Below are 18,949 nucleotides of genomic sequence, written 5' to 3'. Positions count from 1 at the left end.
AAAGTAAGCATTTTGATTTCAAGTCGTAATCAAAATCAATGTTTGATTCAGGAAACATATTGCATAAATTCTAAATCATTCTCCAAACCGATCATGGTCTCCGGAGCAAGAACTACCTCAAGATCAACGCTCCCATTTCCTTCTCTCCTCGGAAACGCTGATATCTTGCCGTCGAATTTGTTCGCCTTTCCGCTTCTCACCACCAGCGGCCGCCCCCATCCGAAATCATTGTCGTACATCGGAAACCTAGGGGAGCTTCCCATGGTGATCATAGCACCGTCGAAATTGCCCAAAGGGAACAGCCTGGGATTACTCTCCCAGTCCTTCACGCCCCGCCGCACCGTAGCGTCATCGTGGGCCACTACGTTGTCGTGCAGCTGATCAGCTCCCCAGTTCAAATCGTTGGCTAACAGCTCTCCGGCTGTGGCGACGGTTGGTATGCTTTGGATTGCGTTTCCGAAATAGAATGGGGCGAGCCGCGGCTCGAGCCGATGTCTGCAGTTCACCGCCATTCGGAATGTCGTCGTTTTGGTTGGGGCCAATTTTCTGGCACGTGTCACGGATCTCCACAGCTGGGCACACAGGGACTGGAACGATGATATCTCAGCCGTTGGCGGTTTGGCTCCCATGACAGACGTTATCTTTCCGTTAGTTTTGCGGTTATGTTCACCGTTAGTAACTGCCCAATTGTCGTTACTTTGTTTGCTTATAATCTCCGCCGAGGAAATTTGAGCCTTTTCCATTGGGTTATTATTATTATTATTGTTAGCCCTAGATTTCAGTCTTAGGATCGCTTCCCTGCTGAAATGGAAGATCTTCTCCCGGAGAGGCTCGTCGCCGGAAAAGGTAACCGACGGTCCCCCGGGGGCAAACGCCAGCACAACAGGGGAATCAAAAACTGTGTCGCGGCAGAAGTCCGGCGCCTTCGAGATCTTACTCTCACCTCGAGCGATTTCCGCAAAGGTGTTGAAAAAGTTCCAGAAGGACGTGCCGTCGACCACGGCGTGATTCATGGTGCATCCGACGAAAACGGCATCGGCTAGTTCAGTGATCTGAACACTAACGAGTGGCTTGTGATGGCCTGCGTAACTGAGGGTGCTGTCGAGCTGGAAGAACCGCCGGTACGCGGCGGGTATGTCCTGATCGGATGGAGGAATCAATGCCGCAGTAGAGAGGTGCGACGCCTTGGCATGGTAAAGATCTACACCAGCGTCGTTGCAAATAATATACACATGACCAGTAGCATCGTTGGTTCCGAGCCTGCCCGCGAGCGCCGGGAAGTGAGAGAGGGTTTTAGAAAGTGAAAGGTTGAAAAGGGAGATAAGGGAAGCGGAGGAAAGCAGCGGAGTTGGAAGTAAAACCCCTTTCTGAATATACTGGCATGAAAGCATGGGAAGATCAGATACGGAGAGCTTCAAAGATTTGATGGCTGACTTGCGCTGAGGATACACAGTCTGTTTGGAGACGATGACCATCGAAGAAGATGGCATGATTTAGTTTCTTTATTGGGTTTTGAGAAGTGTACAAATTGAATTCGAGAGCTCAGAAAATATATAGAGTGAGTGATGGGTTCCATGTTCATGTTCATGCACCTTGCCCTTGGTAGTTAAGTTTAAGAGAGTGAAGTGATTGATTGGGGGTTTGTTCGGATCATCACATCACCCATGTACCTCTCACATGGAAGGGGGGACACTTGTCAGCTGCCCATGGTTCCTTCTATGCCCCACATTGCCGATATCAAATATTCAGATTCTTTTTTTTTTTTTTAATATAGAATCATTCAATTCAAATATGTATAATATATAACTTAAATAAATCAAGATATCATGCATTTCGCACCAATAACAAGAGAGTTTCACAACCTACGATCAATCTATCGGGATTATTGATCTGTAAGCTTAGAAAGACTCACTTGTAAATGAAGTTTTTTTTTATATATTTATCATCAATTATTGTTAAAATTAAAATTTAGACCTAACATGATCTCAAAAATTATTCAAGGAGAGGATTGTTTAAGTCAACCACTAATGAATATATAGACTGTGAAGCTTACAAAACATTATCGGGTGACTTATAGGACAGTGCAGCATATAACGGTGAGTTTTGGTAAGAATCGAAATCTAACACTGTTATCATGTTAAGATTTAGATTTAGATTTAGATTTAGATCAACCTAAAAAAGCTATATGAATGGAAGAAAAATTGTTAAAACTATATACATATAATTCTCAAAAATTTATTCATTCGATATGGGCATATAAAAAATATCAAAAGCTTGGATATGTTTTAAATTTTAAATAATTTATGAAGCAAACGATGACGCAAATAGCAACATAGTCTGGAAAAAGTGAAATCAGTGATCTTAACGGGCCATGAAAGAGTCGATTTGGTGGCGACGAGTGGATCGCGGAGTCCACGTTCGAGTAACTTAGAAATCCGAACAGTTTAGATGTCTGACAATTGCAAATTCACATTTACTATCATTTCTTTTTTCGGTTTTGTTTATTTAAACTTTAGTTTAATAGTTTGTATCAAATTTGGAAGTGAAGATTATACTCTTGGAATCCTTGGGGCTGTTTTATTTTGTGGAAAACTATGAAATTAGCACGTGAAACACAAGGGCATTTTCCATAACCTGATCTAATATCCACGACTTATTATTAGCAGTTAAGTGCTCGGGAGAAAGTGGGACAATTATGTAATGGATGGATTGATCATTAATATCGGTTCGGTGCGTACATATATATTAAAACAAGACCAAATATAATCAGTTTCAATGATACTGCGATACATTGTGTGAAATGTTGGTAGGGATTTCTCGATTCTTATTCAGCATATCTACAATGTAAAGATAACAATACTCATAAATATATGTTAGCAAATTTGAAGTCGGGGTAAGAGAGAATTTTTTGTCTTTAAGACGAATTTGTCTTGCACTTGATGCTCACAAGATGTGACAATCGCTTTTCAAGATATGACGAATTTCAACACGAGATTCTAGTTGGTTGGATGGATAAGACAAGACACGATGTGTTATGAATCATAACGGTATATGATATAATCCAATCCATAAAATATATAATTTATATATTAATATTACTTTTTCTTGAACATATTATTAATATTACTATATACTAATAATAGTCATTATTATAATAATAAATAGGGTGTAGTATATCCTCCTCAAATAGATCCAAGGGCCGAATCCAGGCCAATGAAAGTCGATACTCAATAGATGTGTGACAAGTATGGTGACGTCACCAGGAAAAAAATAGTGTCTTTGTTCATGTACATATTAATTACAAGAGTTTCATAATCAATATTAAATTAATTAATGATGTGATTGTGGCAATAATCTCTGTCCCATTATCGAGGAGATTCCGACCCAAATTTACGCTGATTTGAAGATGGAGATTATTGAATAATTAGTAAATTAATAATTTAAAAAATGATTGATAGATAAGTGTAATAAATAATGATAAAATAGTATTAAATTTTATATGATTTTTCAGGATATGATAAATTAAGAATCCCAACATTTATTTTTTTGTTTTGCGTAGAGCAAATGGTGTTTTTGGAGTAAGAGATTGTTATTAAAATATGGATTGTTAGTCATTGACTCATTGGTTGTTAGGCCGGTTTAATTATCCAAACCTTAATATAAGGTTGTCTTTCATTGGAAGGAGAAAATAAGTTTACCAAAAACTGAATCAAACATATGACAAAATTTTAAATTATCATTTTATCTCACATTGTCAACCATACCAAACACAGCTGAAGTGTGTGCATATTAATGTGACCGGGTGAAAATGGGTGTGAGATGCGTGAGCAATTTCACCGGGTCGGGTTATGAAAATGATAAGGAATGAGAGCTGAGTGAGATGTGTCCAAACCAGATGTTCCTTCTTCCGAGAAAAACTAGTGATGACCTGTAAACACGAAGATAATCATGTGAATGGGCGTCGGAGAGATATCTGCAGTGAACACTCCGATGCTAAAGTCAGCAGGTGGGTGACTAGAAAGCTATGTAACAAAGAGAAAATGCTGTAGAATTTGGGCTAGATATATATATGTGAATGAATGTTTTAAATTTGAACAATCCTGATATTTACAGCAAGAAAGTTAATGATGAGAAAGTAAAAATATAACAAATTAATCAAGTGCGAATAGAGAGGAGAAAACAAATAGGGGGAAAAAAAAAAGAACTGTCGGATTAATTTAGGGATAATTATTAAAATATATTTGTGTGAATTTAAAGTAAAGAGATGGTATGGTATATTCATACTTCTTCCAAATTATCCTTGACCTCTTACTAGCTAGCTTATGCTTAAATATTAAAACATAAATTTTTTTTAAAGAAAATTAACCAAATTTTAAAGATATTTTATAAATATATAAATCTCGATAATTTTTCTTCTTCTTTTTTTTTTTTTAAAAAAAACTATTCTCAATAAATCTATAAAATAACTAAGCCAGGCAATGTATATACAAACAATTGTAAAATAACGCATTTTGGGCATAACAAACTGTTAGTTCAGTGTTTTGTTTGGTTCTGGTTGAAAAAGGCTATGCTTTCTGGATAAGATAGTTTTGGGATTAAATTAGGTCTAAGTTTCAATTTTAATATGATATCAGAGCTCAGGTTCTACTGTTATTGTTGGACTGTCTATAGTTAAGCCACATGTTCTACCCTCCAGATGTTCATTCATGGGCGTGAGGGGTGTGTTAGTTGTCTCACATTGATGGTATAATATACCTGAGAGTTGCATATATGGACTTGGACAATTTTCTCCTTTTAAACTAGCTTGAGTTTGGTCTAAATATCAATCTTAATAAAACACCCCAAATTTGACCGGATGCCCTATAATGTATGTGCGATGTAATCTTAAATAATTCACACTTGGGATAACTAGTCGTCAGGCACATTGAACCTGGCTTGTCAAATGTCGAGTCTACGGGTTTATTCAAATCCACAATTTCCCTGTCACGTCCTATGACAAAACAAATTTTGGAAAATACAGAGAATTTCTTCAGTACATTTATTTTGAAATTTCAAAATGCTCCTAACGTTAATTCTCCGAAAGTTGATATACATATGAATAATTTTGAACGGAGTTTTCATACGTTGCTCACCAATTGTGATCGTTTATGTGATCGTCGTTGAATTGATATTCATCTAGTGGATGTACAAATTTAATATGCTTCATCATTTCTAATAGGTGAATGTCACATCAACGACGAATACAAATGTAGGCTCGGTTGATGGACAAGATATCAAATTTATATATATTAAAATTAAAAAGAACAAATAACTATTTTCACGAATATTAAGATTAAAATCAAATGGGCCCAATGCCTGGGTGGCCTCTTATGATCTATGGAAAATGGGCCGACTTCACATCATGGCCAATGATAACTAATCCATTATTTTCACGAATAGAAAGATTAAAATCAAATGGGCCCAATTCTCTGGTGGCTTGAGTTACAATTTTTTGTTTGTTATTAAACAATTATTCTATGAAATTTGTAAGTGTGTTGTGCATATGGTTAGATTTATGTGTGAAAAAGTTAAATGTAGTATTTTTCAAAAAGAAAGTAAGAGTGCTCAAAAAGAAAAAATAAAATAGAAAATTATTTGAGAATCAAAGCATATAATAAAGACTATATCCTATTATCGGTGGGGGAAAATTAAAAAGATTTGCATTTTTTTGAAAAAAAAATTAAATTTACTAATTATCATCACTCACGTTTAATTAAAAAAAGTAGATATATGTGTTGGGTGTTGTCTAATAATTTTTTTTAATGTATATTTGACACGTCAAATATATGTTCAATTTTTCAGTAATGTGAACAATAAATTTTATCAAATATTTGTGAATTTATTATAAACAGGAAGATAAAATTTAAAAATTGCTGAGAATGAAACCAAAGTCTCACATTAGAAGAATATGAGTTAATAAGAAGAAATAATATCTCCATTGATATGAGGTCTTTTCGGTAAAGTTTAAAAGCAAATTCATGAGAGTTTAGACTCAAATGGGAAAAAATCATACAATTATTGAAATACGTGACTTCCATGTCATAACAATTGATATCAGACTCATGGTGTAGATTAGTCATGTGGGTGAAATCATCGGATACTTAAACGAAAGAAGTGAGATCTCTCGGTAAAAATCCCCGATAAGCGGTGTTGCTCTCGGTATTTCATGTAAGGAGTGTGTCCCAATGCGGTGAAGAGGAGTGACCTCGATTAGAGGACATATAAGGCTTGAGGGGAGGCCCTGACCATGAGAATAATAGTGGAACTTCGTTTGAAGAGATAGTTGTTGAGAATGCAACAAAAATTCAACATTATAAGATCAATATCATACATTTATGAAGATATGCGGTTTCCATATCAAAATAAAAATAATATTAATTTTATTATTTTTATTTTTTTCTACCCACCTAACTCCCAACCGCAACCGAGATTGGTTGGATTGGGGCCGGAGTATAGACCAATCCATTTTGACAACTCCACTTGACTTTTGTGTATACATGTTGAATTTAAACACACAAAACTCTTTCATGTTCTCATCAAGTCAAACTTCCCACGCTTGACACTTGCATATATGAATCTTGATATCACCTATAAAGAATCATTTTCATGTCAATGATAATACACGATTTTGCATGTTCTTTCTACCTTCCCTTAGATATGTTTCACAAGCTTCCACTAAATTTATTCTTGTGCATCTTTTGGTGGAGCATACAAACAAAGCATCATAGAGAAGTATTACTTTATCCCCCAAGGATTTAGTCGGCCATCCCTCAATTCTCTCCCCACCTTTTTTTTCACGAGTAGATCTCTTGTGAGACGGTCTCACGAATCTTTATCTGTGAGACGGGTCAACCCTACCGATATTCACAATAAAAAGTAATACTCTTAGCATAAAAGGTAATAATTTTTCATGGATGACCCAAATAAGAGACCTCTATCACAAAATATGACCCGTGAGACCGTCTCACACAAGTTTTTGTCTTTTTTCACATACAATTAGTATTAATTATAAATTATATAGTTAGGTTAAAAAAATACATGTATTTGTGCGTAAATTTAATTTTATTTGATTGTAAAAAAATAGCTTATTTCAAGCAACTTAGCATACCATCAAATAATTCTGACTTTGCGAGTTGTGACAAAAGATTGGTATCGATTTTATCGTATCGAAAAAAAAAAGGTAAGAGAATCTAGTGAGAATAAGAATAAAGAACACAGACATAAAATTTATTTTAGATTGTAAGATAAGGTATACGGTCTTAATATACACAAGGGGGAATATCACGATCATTGAGAATAAAGTAGTAAAAAAGTTCTTTAAATGGGCAACTTGCAAAAAAATGGGGGCTCCATTTGAAAAAGGAAAATGGAGAGTGGGGTTGGTTTGTCATTTCCCGAAAGAGTTCGTCTGGATTGGAATTTTGCTCTTGTTGCCATAAAAATATTGTGCTTGCTAATGGCTGAGATGGGGACCTAAAATGGTATATAAGAACTTCAAGATTTAGTTTTGATTTTGTCCGATCAAATATAGGTAGATTTCAAATCTTTTGATTAATGTTGTTTGAAAATTTGTATTAAATTTTATGGGTTCTTTTTAGGATCAATCCTAGAGAGAGAATATCATCAGTAGAGCACGGATTCTATGGATTTTTCTGCTGTCTACTTTGATCGTTTTCATTTTTACGATGTGATGGAATTTTACTTATTTGAACATTAATATATGACGTCGACTTTCATTTAAATAATGAAAACCAACATGATGTAATAGTTTTGGAATATGATGAGAAATACTCTCGATGAACGATAGATTAACTCCGAAATTTACGAATGCCTGTTTTACTAATAATCTGGTTCGGACCCCTTTATCGGGAGAGAAATAATGGGTTTTTTTTTTTCAATTCAATTCCTTAGATTCATATCTAAAGGTTGAAGGACTAATAGTTCTCCCAACTTTTTGAGACGTTAACTCTTTCCTCCGGGGGACCACTTGTAATCGTTTTTTAAGTTCAAATAATGTTTAAATTTCAAGAATAATGTTCTTAAATATAAACTCCATACCCAAATTCAACTCGAATAATATATGAAAAAATATGGTCGAAATGCTTGGAGAATCACTTATCAGGATCAATCTTGAAAGATATTTCAGAAGAATATAGTTATAATTCTCAAAATAAAAGGGGGAAAAAAGAGAGAAGAATAAGGTTATGAGAATAAACAGGAGGAACCAATGGTATGGATAAAGCTTCGAAAGCGTCAGAAAGAAATTAAACACTAGATTTGATCCCTGGTGAGACCCATTTGTTAATTTTATTGTAAATGTGATTCAAAACCAGTGTAAAAGCACGAAAACAGAGGAAATTCGAAGAAATTTAATAAAGAAAAGATATTAGGATCTGAGCATGAGATGCTTATGTTTGTTTTAATCATCAAAACATGGAAAAGATTATATTCTGTCAAGTTGGAATCATAGGACAAGCAGAGAGTAACACTTGTGAGAATAAGAATCTCCATTTGTTCCGACCTTAGTACGCGAATTTCGACTGGGAAGTTATACTGCGATTTGTATTATCAATATTTACATTTGTAAGTTGAAGATTTCTCATCATGAACAGCTGAAAATTAAGACCATAATTTACTTATAAGTCAAGATTAAAATCTTGCTGATATGACATGTATGATGTATGGAGTACTATTTCAAGTCTCCTAGCAAAATCAGCTTTCCAGGGCTGTAGAAATCAATGTTGCTCCGCGCGTTGCACCTGGAAAATCGCACTATTGTAAAGGTCGAATCCAAATGAAGAATTCCCTGGAAAATGAGTGATGATGAAGCCGTTGCTTCCAGGAGCGAAACCCATAATTGACCCTGGATCTTGCAGAACATTATGAGATTCGTACATTTCCGGCACCAAACCTGCAATTTCGCCTGAATCTTGTTGGGATTTCAAGATTAAAGCTGATTTATGCGGCGAATTAGGCAAGTTTAGATCTTTATCAGGTGATGAAGATTCGGTTTCGGCGAGATTTCCAGTTGTGATATCGTGTATGCTTGATCTTCTCTTGTCTTTCCCCCCGGAAACTTGCCTGATAAAGTACTTCTGAGCATGACTCGCGACTTGTGTGGGGGTCCTCGTTGTTACGAAGTTTCGCGAAATGTTCCTCCAATCCCCTTTTCCGTACTTTTTCAGGCCCAGCAGAAATTGCCTGATCGCCTCGAAAAATAAGTAAAAAGATCCTACGGAAGAAACTAAAAAACAAGAAAAGGAAAGTCAGTTCAATCACCTGTGTTCCTCCTCAGTCCAGGGCACCCCTTTTTTCCGTTCGTGATCGGGACCCCGAATCGAAGAGCTCCGTTTCCCGGCTGGATTATACAATGGTTTCAATCCCTGACAGGGGTGACTACTCACCCACTCCAAGGTGAAAGTGTTGTTCGCATAACCTGGAATCGGGATTAGCCCTGCTTCTATGTCACTAACATCTTCTACCAATTCTTTATACTGTTTCATCACATCACTTACCGTCTTTCCAGGAATCATTGCCGCCACATTGTACCACCTGTCTGGGGTATCTTTGTCGAAGAACGCAAGTGCATTCTCAAATCTCTTATTTTCCTCGGGTGTCCATTTCGTCATCACCTTATTTTCCTCGAACAACCAGTCCGACGTCCTGATCCATGGCTGCAGCGTTTCTCTGTCCATTGTCGCCTGTATATTTCACCACCTGGTGAGGTGAAATTACCTAAAACAAAAAACCCACCTGGAATTGAAGCAAAGGAATTTGCAGCCAATACAAGAGTAGATATAGATAAGTGGAGATTTGCTAGAGCATTAAGTCAAAAAATGGGAATCTGAATACTACTTTTTTATTTTTTCACACACGGTGAGGAATCTTGGAAAGGCCACTCAACTTTCGTGTGCCCGAGGAAAATTTCAAGACACTGTTGAAAAAAGTGGATACAGATACAGATACAGATACAAATATAATAGGCGGACAAAGGAAGATGACAAAGTGAAGAAAGATACAGTGAACCTGTGACAGGAAACAGAATACGGCCGTCATGAGATGGACAATACTACAGTATTGTCAGATTAAAAGTCGATTAAAGAGGGAAAAATTCTTCGGGATTTAGAATCAGAATCATGAAAAATGGTTGTTTCTTTCGTTTAAAAGTATTCTGAAGCTGATTGCTGAGCTCGAAGAAGTGAATCTTATGTCTAAATTTTATTCGTTCTTGTTTCTTAGAGTAGAGGGAACGGTGTTTAGAGCAGAACACCCCAGCAAAATGTGTGGTAAAAAAAGAGGAGATGGAGACTGATTAATACTTGAAGGTGTTTATCAATAATTGGGTAGCAGACGCCTTCGTGAATATCTGAGCTGGTTGTTGGCTATTAAAGAATTCTTGTTTGGACAGATCAATACGTAGTGTTTTGATCTACAATTTCAATTCTTACGTATTTCAGCTTTAATTAATGTTTAGAAATACAAATAAATATATTTTCTTTTCCCTATATAAACATTACTGCATTATACTATGATGATTAGAAACATTATATTTTTAAAAATGTAAAATATAATTTTGGTAAGAAGTAAATAATCCAATTCAAACAAAACGTCTTTCTTCCAAAAACATAAAAATACATACATGGCATTTCTATATATTTAACTTTGAAAATACAAAATTAATATTGTATTTCGAATATAACTTTAAAGATANTGTATTTGCATATTGTGTACGTTATTATTTAGAACATGAAAATATAAAGTATAAATTATGATAAAGTTATATAAAATTAATAATAATCTTAATTTGATTAATTGAAATTCCAAGATGGAGCATTTGGCAGATTTGTCCGAATGCAATAAAGAGAATGGGGTATTTCCTTATCATTGGTCCAAAGAATCACCACGTCACCACGCTTCGCATGGTATTTAAACCAATGGTTGTCGTCTATTTTGACTTTCTTGAATTCTCTCAAACAAATATATAATAATAATAATAAATTAAATTATAATTTCTTAAAAAGAATATATTTATTTTTAAAATTATATTTAAACGGGTCGGGTTATTTAACGGGTCTTCATCAATGTGCATTAAAATTGTGCCATACCTTCCTTGTCTCGACTGTAACCGAGTTCATTTTTAAATTATACTTAAATCATCACTGAGTTTAGTTTTTTTAGAGAGCAAAACTTGACGTTTGGACAGTTATACGATTTACAATATTAAAATTGTATTATTATCATTGACTATAATTTTTTGTAAAACAAAATACATTTGGTCATACAATTAATATCAGAGACCATGTCTCGAGTTTGATTCACTACGGTGGTTTGTCTTGTACCAAAAAAATTAAGAATATCAAGATTTTTACGTTTAAAAATGTTAAATTGATGAATCTGAAAATTAAATATAAATATAAATTGTTACTGCCCTTATATAACTACAATTAATTAACAAATTAAATAAATGGGCTTCAATATTAGTGATTTCGCAATGTGCTTATCACCTATAGAAAAAGAAAAAGAAAAATTGTTAATAAGTCTTCGTTCGAGGTTCTCTGTGAGACTGTGTTTCTTGAATTTCTATGCACAATATAATGAACATATATAATAATTATATATATATATATATAATATTTGATATAAAATTGTTTTTTAATTTCTGTTTTATTAATCATTGGCTGATGAATGATTGCATGTATTGTATTAAATAAAACTATAAAAAAAAAAAGACGAAATTTTCATAAAATAAAGAGAAGTGATTGGCTCTCGAATTTGCAGCATTTACATTTAGGGACCGCGGACTTGTCTTTCTTTTGGTGACAAATTTTTTAATATATATATCTCCATCTTCCACATAACGATTACCGATACACAATTTATGATGATTGTGAAGCATCGTAATAAATTCGATATATTTTATTTGCGGAAGAAATAAATTCGAAGATTTATATTAATATTTTTAAGGTATTGAAAATTTTCACTGATAATTAATAATGACAGGAAAAAGCAGGCACTATATTTTATGTTGACGTTAAAGTTTAATTTGCGAATAATATATATTTGAAAAGAAACAAGAATTGTCTTTAAAAAAAATGAAACAAGAATTTATCCACAATAAAAATTAATTTAAAGTGGGACTGCGACCTGGTTGAGGTAAGAAACAAGACAAAAACTTATGTGAAACGGTCTCACGGGTCGTATTTAATTTGTTAGATGTATCTCTTATTTAGGTCATCCATGAAAAAGTATTATTTTTTATGCTAAGAGTATTACTTTTTATTGTGAATATCGGTATGGTTGACTCGTCTCACAGATAAAGATTCGTAAGACCGTCTCACAAGAAAATACAACCCATATATTTGAGAATAATGTAAGAACATGCTTGGTAGAAGGAAATGATGTAAGAATGAAATGAATATTCAAGAGAATATTCATTTCGGATGAGAATGATCACTCGACTCCTCATTTACTCCTTATTTTTTTTATATTTATAAATGTTTTATTTAGCTTAACTAGTATAATTCTATATATATCTTCATGATAATAATAGGGAATTGATATTTACACATTGTTTCTTGTTATTTGTAATACATTTGTGAACAAATTTGACTCATGAAGTGGAGTGTATATTTGATACATATTTTACATATAAAGTGGAATAAAGATAATACAAAATAGAATGTAAATATAAACTCTCTAATAATAATAATATTTTATTGTTTTTAATAATAATAATATTAATAATAAACATTTTTTAGTATTTTTAAATTTAATTAAGAAATTATTTGATAATTAAAAATAATTTTATTTCATTCATGTTTCATTTTTAGTACCAAACATTTAAATGAAAAAACATATCATTCCATTCATGTTCTAATTTCATTCCAAAGTTGATTTCTTTCCAACTTTATTAATTACATTCTAGTATATATACCATGCACCTAATATTATTAACTAATTAGTAATTACAATTTACACACGTAACATCTTATGTATACACATGATACATCATTGGTCTTATAATAGCTAGTTTGGATAAGATTAGAATTTTTTTTATAGATTTTTAGACGTATTAGGAAAAATAATTTATTTACTTTTTAATCTAAACGTAAGCGTGAGATTTTTTATTGCATAACAAATATAGAAAACCTATATACGACCATCTTCCACATTCCAGCTGCAAATGTATATCTAGTAGCTCTTTCGTTTTTTTATTTTTTTTTCCCGTCGATTTGAATGATAATTTTTAAGAAAAATAGTTGACCAGAGTTAAAAAAAAAAAAAAAACCCTCGCGCCTATAATGTACTGGTTTAGGAATATTATTATTATTATTATTATTATTATTTTGAAGTTGTTTAAGCATGTTATTGGTGATTAAGAAAAGGAAAAATTGTTGTATATCATATATGTCATCAGAAAAATATATATGCAAAAAATAATCTTGACCATCAAAAAAATTTTGTTGAGCGTAAATAGGATTAATGCGAAAGAAATTGAATTAGGATCTGTATTTGGATTATAATTCCCTAACCATTTTCCCACTGCAAAGAAATTGAATCCGTGCAGACGAACAGGATGGTTTTCCGGCGCAATAATTCCAGTATCCTGTAAAACAACCTGAACTGTGTTATTGTAAGAAACCCTATAAACCTTTGTCCCAATCGTAGTCCCTAGATTGGAAGGTGGGGTGCCGGTATAGTTGAACTTAAACGATGGATTCCCGGGAAAAACAGTGGTGAAAATTCCCTTAATCTTGAAGTAATGCGCTTGAAGAAGACCAGTATTCGGCATCACGAACGTGACATTATTTACCGAGTCCACAACGCGGCTCCTGTTTCCTGCCTTGCAGGTGGAGCACGGACTGATCCCCAGCCCGACTGTAAACAACAGAGAATGGTCGATTTTTTATGGGACTTTCGCCGGATATTAACAGGCGTGGCATTTCTTGCGGGCGGGGTTGCAAATGTGGTCGGAGAACTGGCCTGGGTGCCGGAGTAATGCATAGTCGCAGTGGCCGCCATATTGTCCACCACGACAATAGGTGTGTCCGTGAACGTTGACGCTGTCACCATGTACTTTCCGACACCTTGATCATTAGGTTCTTGATATATTTTTTTGAGTGGGTATCATGTGAGACCCTCTCACGGATCTTAATCTGTGAGACGGGTCAACCCTACCCATATTCACAACAAAAAGTAATACTCTTAGCATAAAAAGTAATATTTTTTATGGATGACCCAAATAAGAGATCCGTCTCACAAATACGACCCGTGAGACCGTCTCACACAAGTTTTTGCCTATTTTTTTATGTCGACTCGTTACTTTTCGAATATGTGTTAGCGAAATCATTAGGCTTAACAATGTAATCTACAAACCACGCCACATTAGCTTATAGGTTTTTGCATCATAAATTAAATTTTCGTAGTAATTTCTTTATTTTCTGAAACAACATACATTTTTAAAGCGTAGTATTAATAATTTAATATCTTGATCAATTTTTTTTATATACCAACAAATCGTACTAATTTTGAAACAATATATATTATATTACTTATTAATACATACTTTAAATTATTAAGGTGCATTTAGATTCATGGATTTCAAATATATTTTTCTTGTTTTGAAAATAAGATCATAAATTTCAGATTCACCTCTTACATGTTTATATAAAATATTAAATGTTAATTATGATAAATTTCAAGTTCACTCAATAATGATTTTATTGAAATTCTATCGGTCATTTTATAATTAATAACGTGTAAATAAATTTTATATGAATTTAACATTTGATTTATTGTTTAATTGTTAACAATAAACCTATAATCGAAATCTAAGGATATAAATACATATCGCCAAATACATACAACCTTAAATTCAAATTAAGACATTCAGTTGGCAATTGCATACGTAACATGTGTGTGTTATTACGGGTATAATAGTTTCCCCCTTGATAAAGTTATATAGTGTAGAGCTGAATACTTTCTTTTTTAGGCAAAAATCAAATTTGTGACGTACAAATGATCTTCAATTTTGTCCAATTATTTAATGTTGGTGACAGCGGTGATGATATAAAATTTCAAATTGGTTAAAACCGCATGCATGTTCTCATAAGACGTCATATTAATTAATTTAAAAACTTTATATTTATCAAAATATGCATATGAATTAAGTTGAAAACTTTATATTTATCATGTTTTTTTAAATAATCGAAATAAATAAACGATTCATCAAAAGTATATCAAATGTGAGACGTCTCACGGATTAATGTCCGTGAAACGAGTCGATCTAGTCCATAAATAAAGTAAAAAGTAATATTTTATGTATAAAAAATAATAACTTTTCATGTGTCGGATCGGATAACAGATTCGTCTTATAAAATTGAATAGTAAAAGCATATGAATTTTTATGTTTATTTGACCACTATTAGCCACCAAAAATATTTTCTCCGCATTTCTAGGGCTTCGATGAATGGCAAGAATTGCTCGCATCGATGCAATCTTCTATATCAATTAATAATGTATGATAATAATACAGCTAGGAGTAACGAGCACAGTTCCCAATCTATGCTGCTTCTCCTCGCATGCAATCTCTCTCTCCCCTATTTAAATTTTCTTAAAGATTTGCTCTTTGTTGTTCGTCTGTTTTGATCAAATCTTGATAATAACCAAGATGCAACAGTCATAAATCCTGGTTTTGTTATAACTTTCTTGTAAAAGCCGGGATTTTTTTCGTTGGCTTGTCGTCTTCTGCATGCTACGCTTTTATCCGCTTGTTGGGATATCAGGATTCAAGTTTGTTTCTGAATCTTTGTGGGTTTTTTCTGTTTTTGATAATCTTAGGTCTTTTTTTTTTTTTTTTTTTTTTTTTTTTTTTTTTTTTTTTNAAAAGATCCGAGTACTAGATTTTGGGAATTTCAGATTCTATTGTCAAGAAAGCTTGTTATACTTGGTTTCTGTCGAAAGTTTTCTTTTTCTCTTCCGATTTTGCTTTCTTCATAAATTGGTAATTAATTATGAGATTCCATGAATATTTTAATGGATCTAGGCCATATCAAGAGGCTTTGGGTTTAACTTTTGTCTCAAACATTCTCGTACTACATAATTTAATATCATTATTTAGCTTTTTTTGTGGTGCCCTACTTTCAGATCGTGTGGATCCTACCTGTAAAGAATACAACAATTTCTATAATCTTTTCCAAAGCCTTTTTTTTTTCGGACAAAGCATTTGAAATAGTCCTGGGGATATAATCATAGATTTTCCATGAATTAAGAAGCATCAATTTACAATTAGTTTATAATTCAGATTATGATTTATGATCAAGACTTGTGTTATGTTGCTCCCTTTAAGAATCCTCTTGCTAGACTGATATGATGTTCTATATGAACATAGTTACTAAAAACTAAATTTCTTGCTTTCTATGGACGATGGGTGTATGATTTTGGAAGACATGCTTTCTTATGTAGATGAATTCTGCTCTATATTTGTTTGGTGGTTGATTTTAACGACTCAATATGATGTAATTACCAGGATTACGGGGGGAAGAGTTAAAGATTGCAGCCATGGGAGAAGAGCATATGCATACAAATGACGGGACTTTAGATATCCACAAAAGACCAGCTAATAAGGAGAAAACTGGAAACTGGAAAGCATGCCGCTTCATCCTTTGTGAGATTTTTGTCTCTGTTCTACGTGTGCTTTAAAGTTTCAGCATTTTTTTGTTGCATGATAATTGGTGAATTTATATTTTCAACAGTAACCGAGTGTTGCGAGAGATTGGCATATTATGGAATGGGCACTAATTTGGTAAACTATCTAGAGCTACGTCTTAACCAAGGGAACGCAACTGCATCGAAAACTGTCACAAATTGGTCAGGAACCTGCTATATAACTCCACTTATCGGTGCTTTCTTGGCTGATTCATACCTGGGAAGATATTGGACCATTGCGACTTTCTCTACAATCTACGTTCTTGTATGTTATTCGTGTTATTGTGCCTTTAATATTTTCTATATCATAGTAAACTACTCGTTCTGGTTTAATTTGATCAAAGCAGCATGATACTGCTAGGGACAAATTTGATGTTGATTCAATGGGTTATGATTTTTTTTTTGGTTACAGGGAATGACACTTTTGACGTTATCTGCTTCGGTTAATGGGCTAAAGCCAGAATGTGATGAGAATGCTTGCCATCCGAAGTCGTCACAAACCGCCATCTTCTTTGTGGCTCTATACTTGATTGCTCTTGGAACTGGTGGAATCAAACCCTGCGTCTCGTCCTTTGGCGCCGATCAATTTGATGAAAGTGATGAAAACGAAAAGAAGAAGAAGAGTTCTTTCTTTAATTGGTTTTACATGTCGATTAACGTTGGTGCTCTTATAGCTTCATCCGTCTTGGTTTGGATACAAATGAACGTGGGCTGGAGTTGGGGGTTCGGGATTCCAGCAGTTTCTATGGCCATTGCAGTTGCATTTTTTTTCTTTGGAAGCCATTTGTATCGGATACAAGTTCCTGGAGGGAGTCCCCTAACAAGAATTGCTCAGGTTTTGGTTGCATCCTTGAGAAAAACCCACGTAAAAGTTCCCTTGGACAAGTCTCTTCTTTATGAAACAGTCGATATCGAATCTAAAATTCAGGGCAGCCGCAAACTTGAGCACACCGAGAAGTTCAGGTAATATTCCGAACCCTCTGATATTAGTACATTAGCAACACGTTGAATATGGTAGCACTAATTGTAGCATGTTGAAACTAGGTTCTTTGATAAGGCAGCAGTGGAGACTGAAACTGACGATTCAAAAGGGGAAGGGCAACCATGGAAACTCTGTACGGTGACTCAGGTCGAAGAGTTTAAATCTGTAATCCGCCTACTCCCAATTTGGGCTTCTGGGATCGTTTTCTCTACCGTCTACAGTCAAATGAGCACAATGTTTGTTCTACAAGGTAACACCCTGGATCAAAGCATCGGACCAAACTTCAAGATTCCATCAGCTTCCCTGTCGCTTTTTGATACATTAAGTGTCATATTCTGGACACTTGTGTATGACTTGGTAATCATTCCAAAGGCAAGAAAATTCACTGGAAATGAGAGGGGATTCACACAGCTCCAAAGAATGGGAATCGGGCTTGTCATCTCGATTTTTTCTATGATTGTTGCCGGTGCGCTCGAGGTTGCTCGGCTTGATTATGTTAGAAGAAACAATTACTATGATCTCAAGACCATTCCCATGTCGATCTTCTGGCAAGTCCCACAGTACTTTCTTGTTGGATGCGCAGAAGTTTTCACATTTATCGGACAACTCGAGTTCTTTTACGACCAAGCGCCTGATGCCATGAGAAGTTTGTGCTCCGCGCTATCACTCACAACTAATGCATTGGGCAATTATCTAAGCACGTTGCTGGTAATAATCGTGACAAAATTGACGGCTAGCAATGGCAGGCTTGGCTGGATTCCTGATAACTTGAATAGAGGTCGTCTCGACTACTTTTACTGGCTCCTAGCCATTCTCAGCTCCATCAATTTCTTTGTTTACCTGTTGATTGCAAACTGGTACACTTACAAGAAAGTTGCAAGAAAATTGTAAGCCATAATGGAGCAGGACGACCACTTTCCGGTTTCAAGAAATCTCCGTAAACCTTGCCGGAGGAGACAAACAAATCCATTCGGATCTTATATTTAGAAATATTGTTTTTATTCCGATTTTATGTTCGTAGCATCATTGTTGTCCGCTTATTTTATTTCCTGGCATGTAATCGGCGTCTCCACTTGGTATTACTCTACGACAACTTGAAATACACTATCTACGCATAAATTATTATTGAAGAACTATTTTCAGGACATACCTATGATGCTTCACTTACCAGAATTACAACAAAAATTTCCCTATTACTATGGATTCCTGAAGGTTATGTAG

General features: G+C 34.3%; 4 protein-coding genes across 6 annotated transcripts; 1 reads left to right on the top strand and 3 right to left on the bottom strand.

Annotated features, from left to right (window-relative positions):
• Positions 1 to 26: 26 nt before the first annotated feature.
• Positions 27 to 1,586, bottom strand: LOC140977184 (BAHD acyltransferase DCR). Its single transcript, XM_073441816.1, has one exon. The coding sequence runs from the start codon at positions 1,488 to 1,490 to the stop codon at positions 48 to 50; it is 1,443 nt and encodes a 480-aa protein (XP_073297917.1). The 5' UTR covers positions 1,491 to 1,586; the 3' UTR covers positions 27 to 47.
• A 6,792-nt stretch (positions 1,587 to 8,378) lies between these two features.
• On the bottom strand, positions 8,379 to 10,350 carry LOC140977182 (transcription factor DIVARICATA-like). Its single transcript, XM_073441811.1, has 3 exons — positions 10,066 to 10,350; positions 9,319 to 9,774; positions 8,379 to 9,240 (listed from the first exon to the last, which is right to left on the bottom strand). Exons 2-3 carry the CDS (start codon positions 9,732 to 9,734, stop codon positions 8,775 to 8,777), a joined length of 882 nt encoding a protein of 293 aa, XP_073297912.1. The 5' UTR covers positions 9,735 to 9,774; positions 10,066 to 10,350; the 3' UTR covers positions 8,379 to 8,774.
• Positions 10,351 to 11,539: 1,189 nt separating this feature from the next.
• Positions 11,540 to 14,112, bottom strand: LOC140977742 (laccase-4-like). The gene is made up of 3 exons (XM_073442482.1): positions 14,019 to 14,112; positions 13,572 to 13,917; positions 11,540 to 11,543 (listed from the first exon to the last, which is right to left on the bottom strand). Exons 1-3 carry the CDS (start codon positions 14,110 to 14,112, stop codon positions 11,540 to 11,542), a joined length of 444 nt encoding a protein of 147 aa, XP_073298583.1.
• A 1,424-nt stretch (positions 14,113 to 15,536) lies between these two features.
• On the top strand, positions 15,537 to 18,905 carry LOC140977181 (protein NRT1/ PTR FAMILY 8.1-like). Of its 3 annotated transcripts, none has more exons than XM_073441810.1 (5): positions 15,537 to 15,557; positions 16,568 to 16,705; positions 16,794 to 17,011; positions 17,159 to 17,709; positions 17,791 to 18,905. In XM_073441810.1, exons 2-5 carry the CDS (start codon positions 16,600 to 16,602, stop codon positions 18,617 to 18,619), a joined length of 1,704 nt encoding a protein of 567 aa, XP_073297911.1. In that variant the 5' UTR covers positions 15,537 to 15,557; positions 16,568 to 16,599; the 3' UTR covers positions 18,620 to 18,905. The 3 variants fall into 3 exon arrangements, with proteins under 3 accessions (XP_073297911.1, XP_073297910.1, XP_073297909.1); XM_073441809.1 differs by lacking the exon at positions 15,537 to 15,557 and adding an exon at positions 15,582 to 15,831; XM_073441808.1 differs by lacking the exon at positions 15,537 to 15,557 and adding an exon at positions 15,582 to 15,849.
• The last annotated feature ends 44 nt before the right edge of the window (positions 18,906 to 18,949 follow it).

The sequence above is a fragment of the Primulina huaijiensis genome, chromosome 5, assembly GCF_012295235.1.
Source record: "Primulina huaijiensis isolate GDHJ02 chromosome 5, ASM1229523v2, whole genome shotgun sequence".
Taxonomy (NCBI): Eukaryota; Viridiplantae; Streptophyta; class Magnoliopsida; order Lamiales; family Gesneriaceae; genus Primulina; species Primulina huaijiensis.
This window is presented reverse-complemented; position numbering and strand designations above follow the sequence as displayed.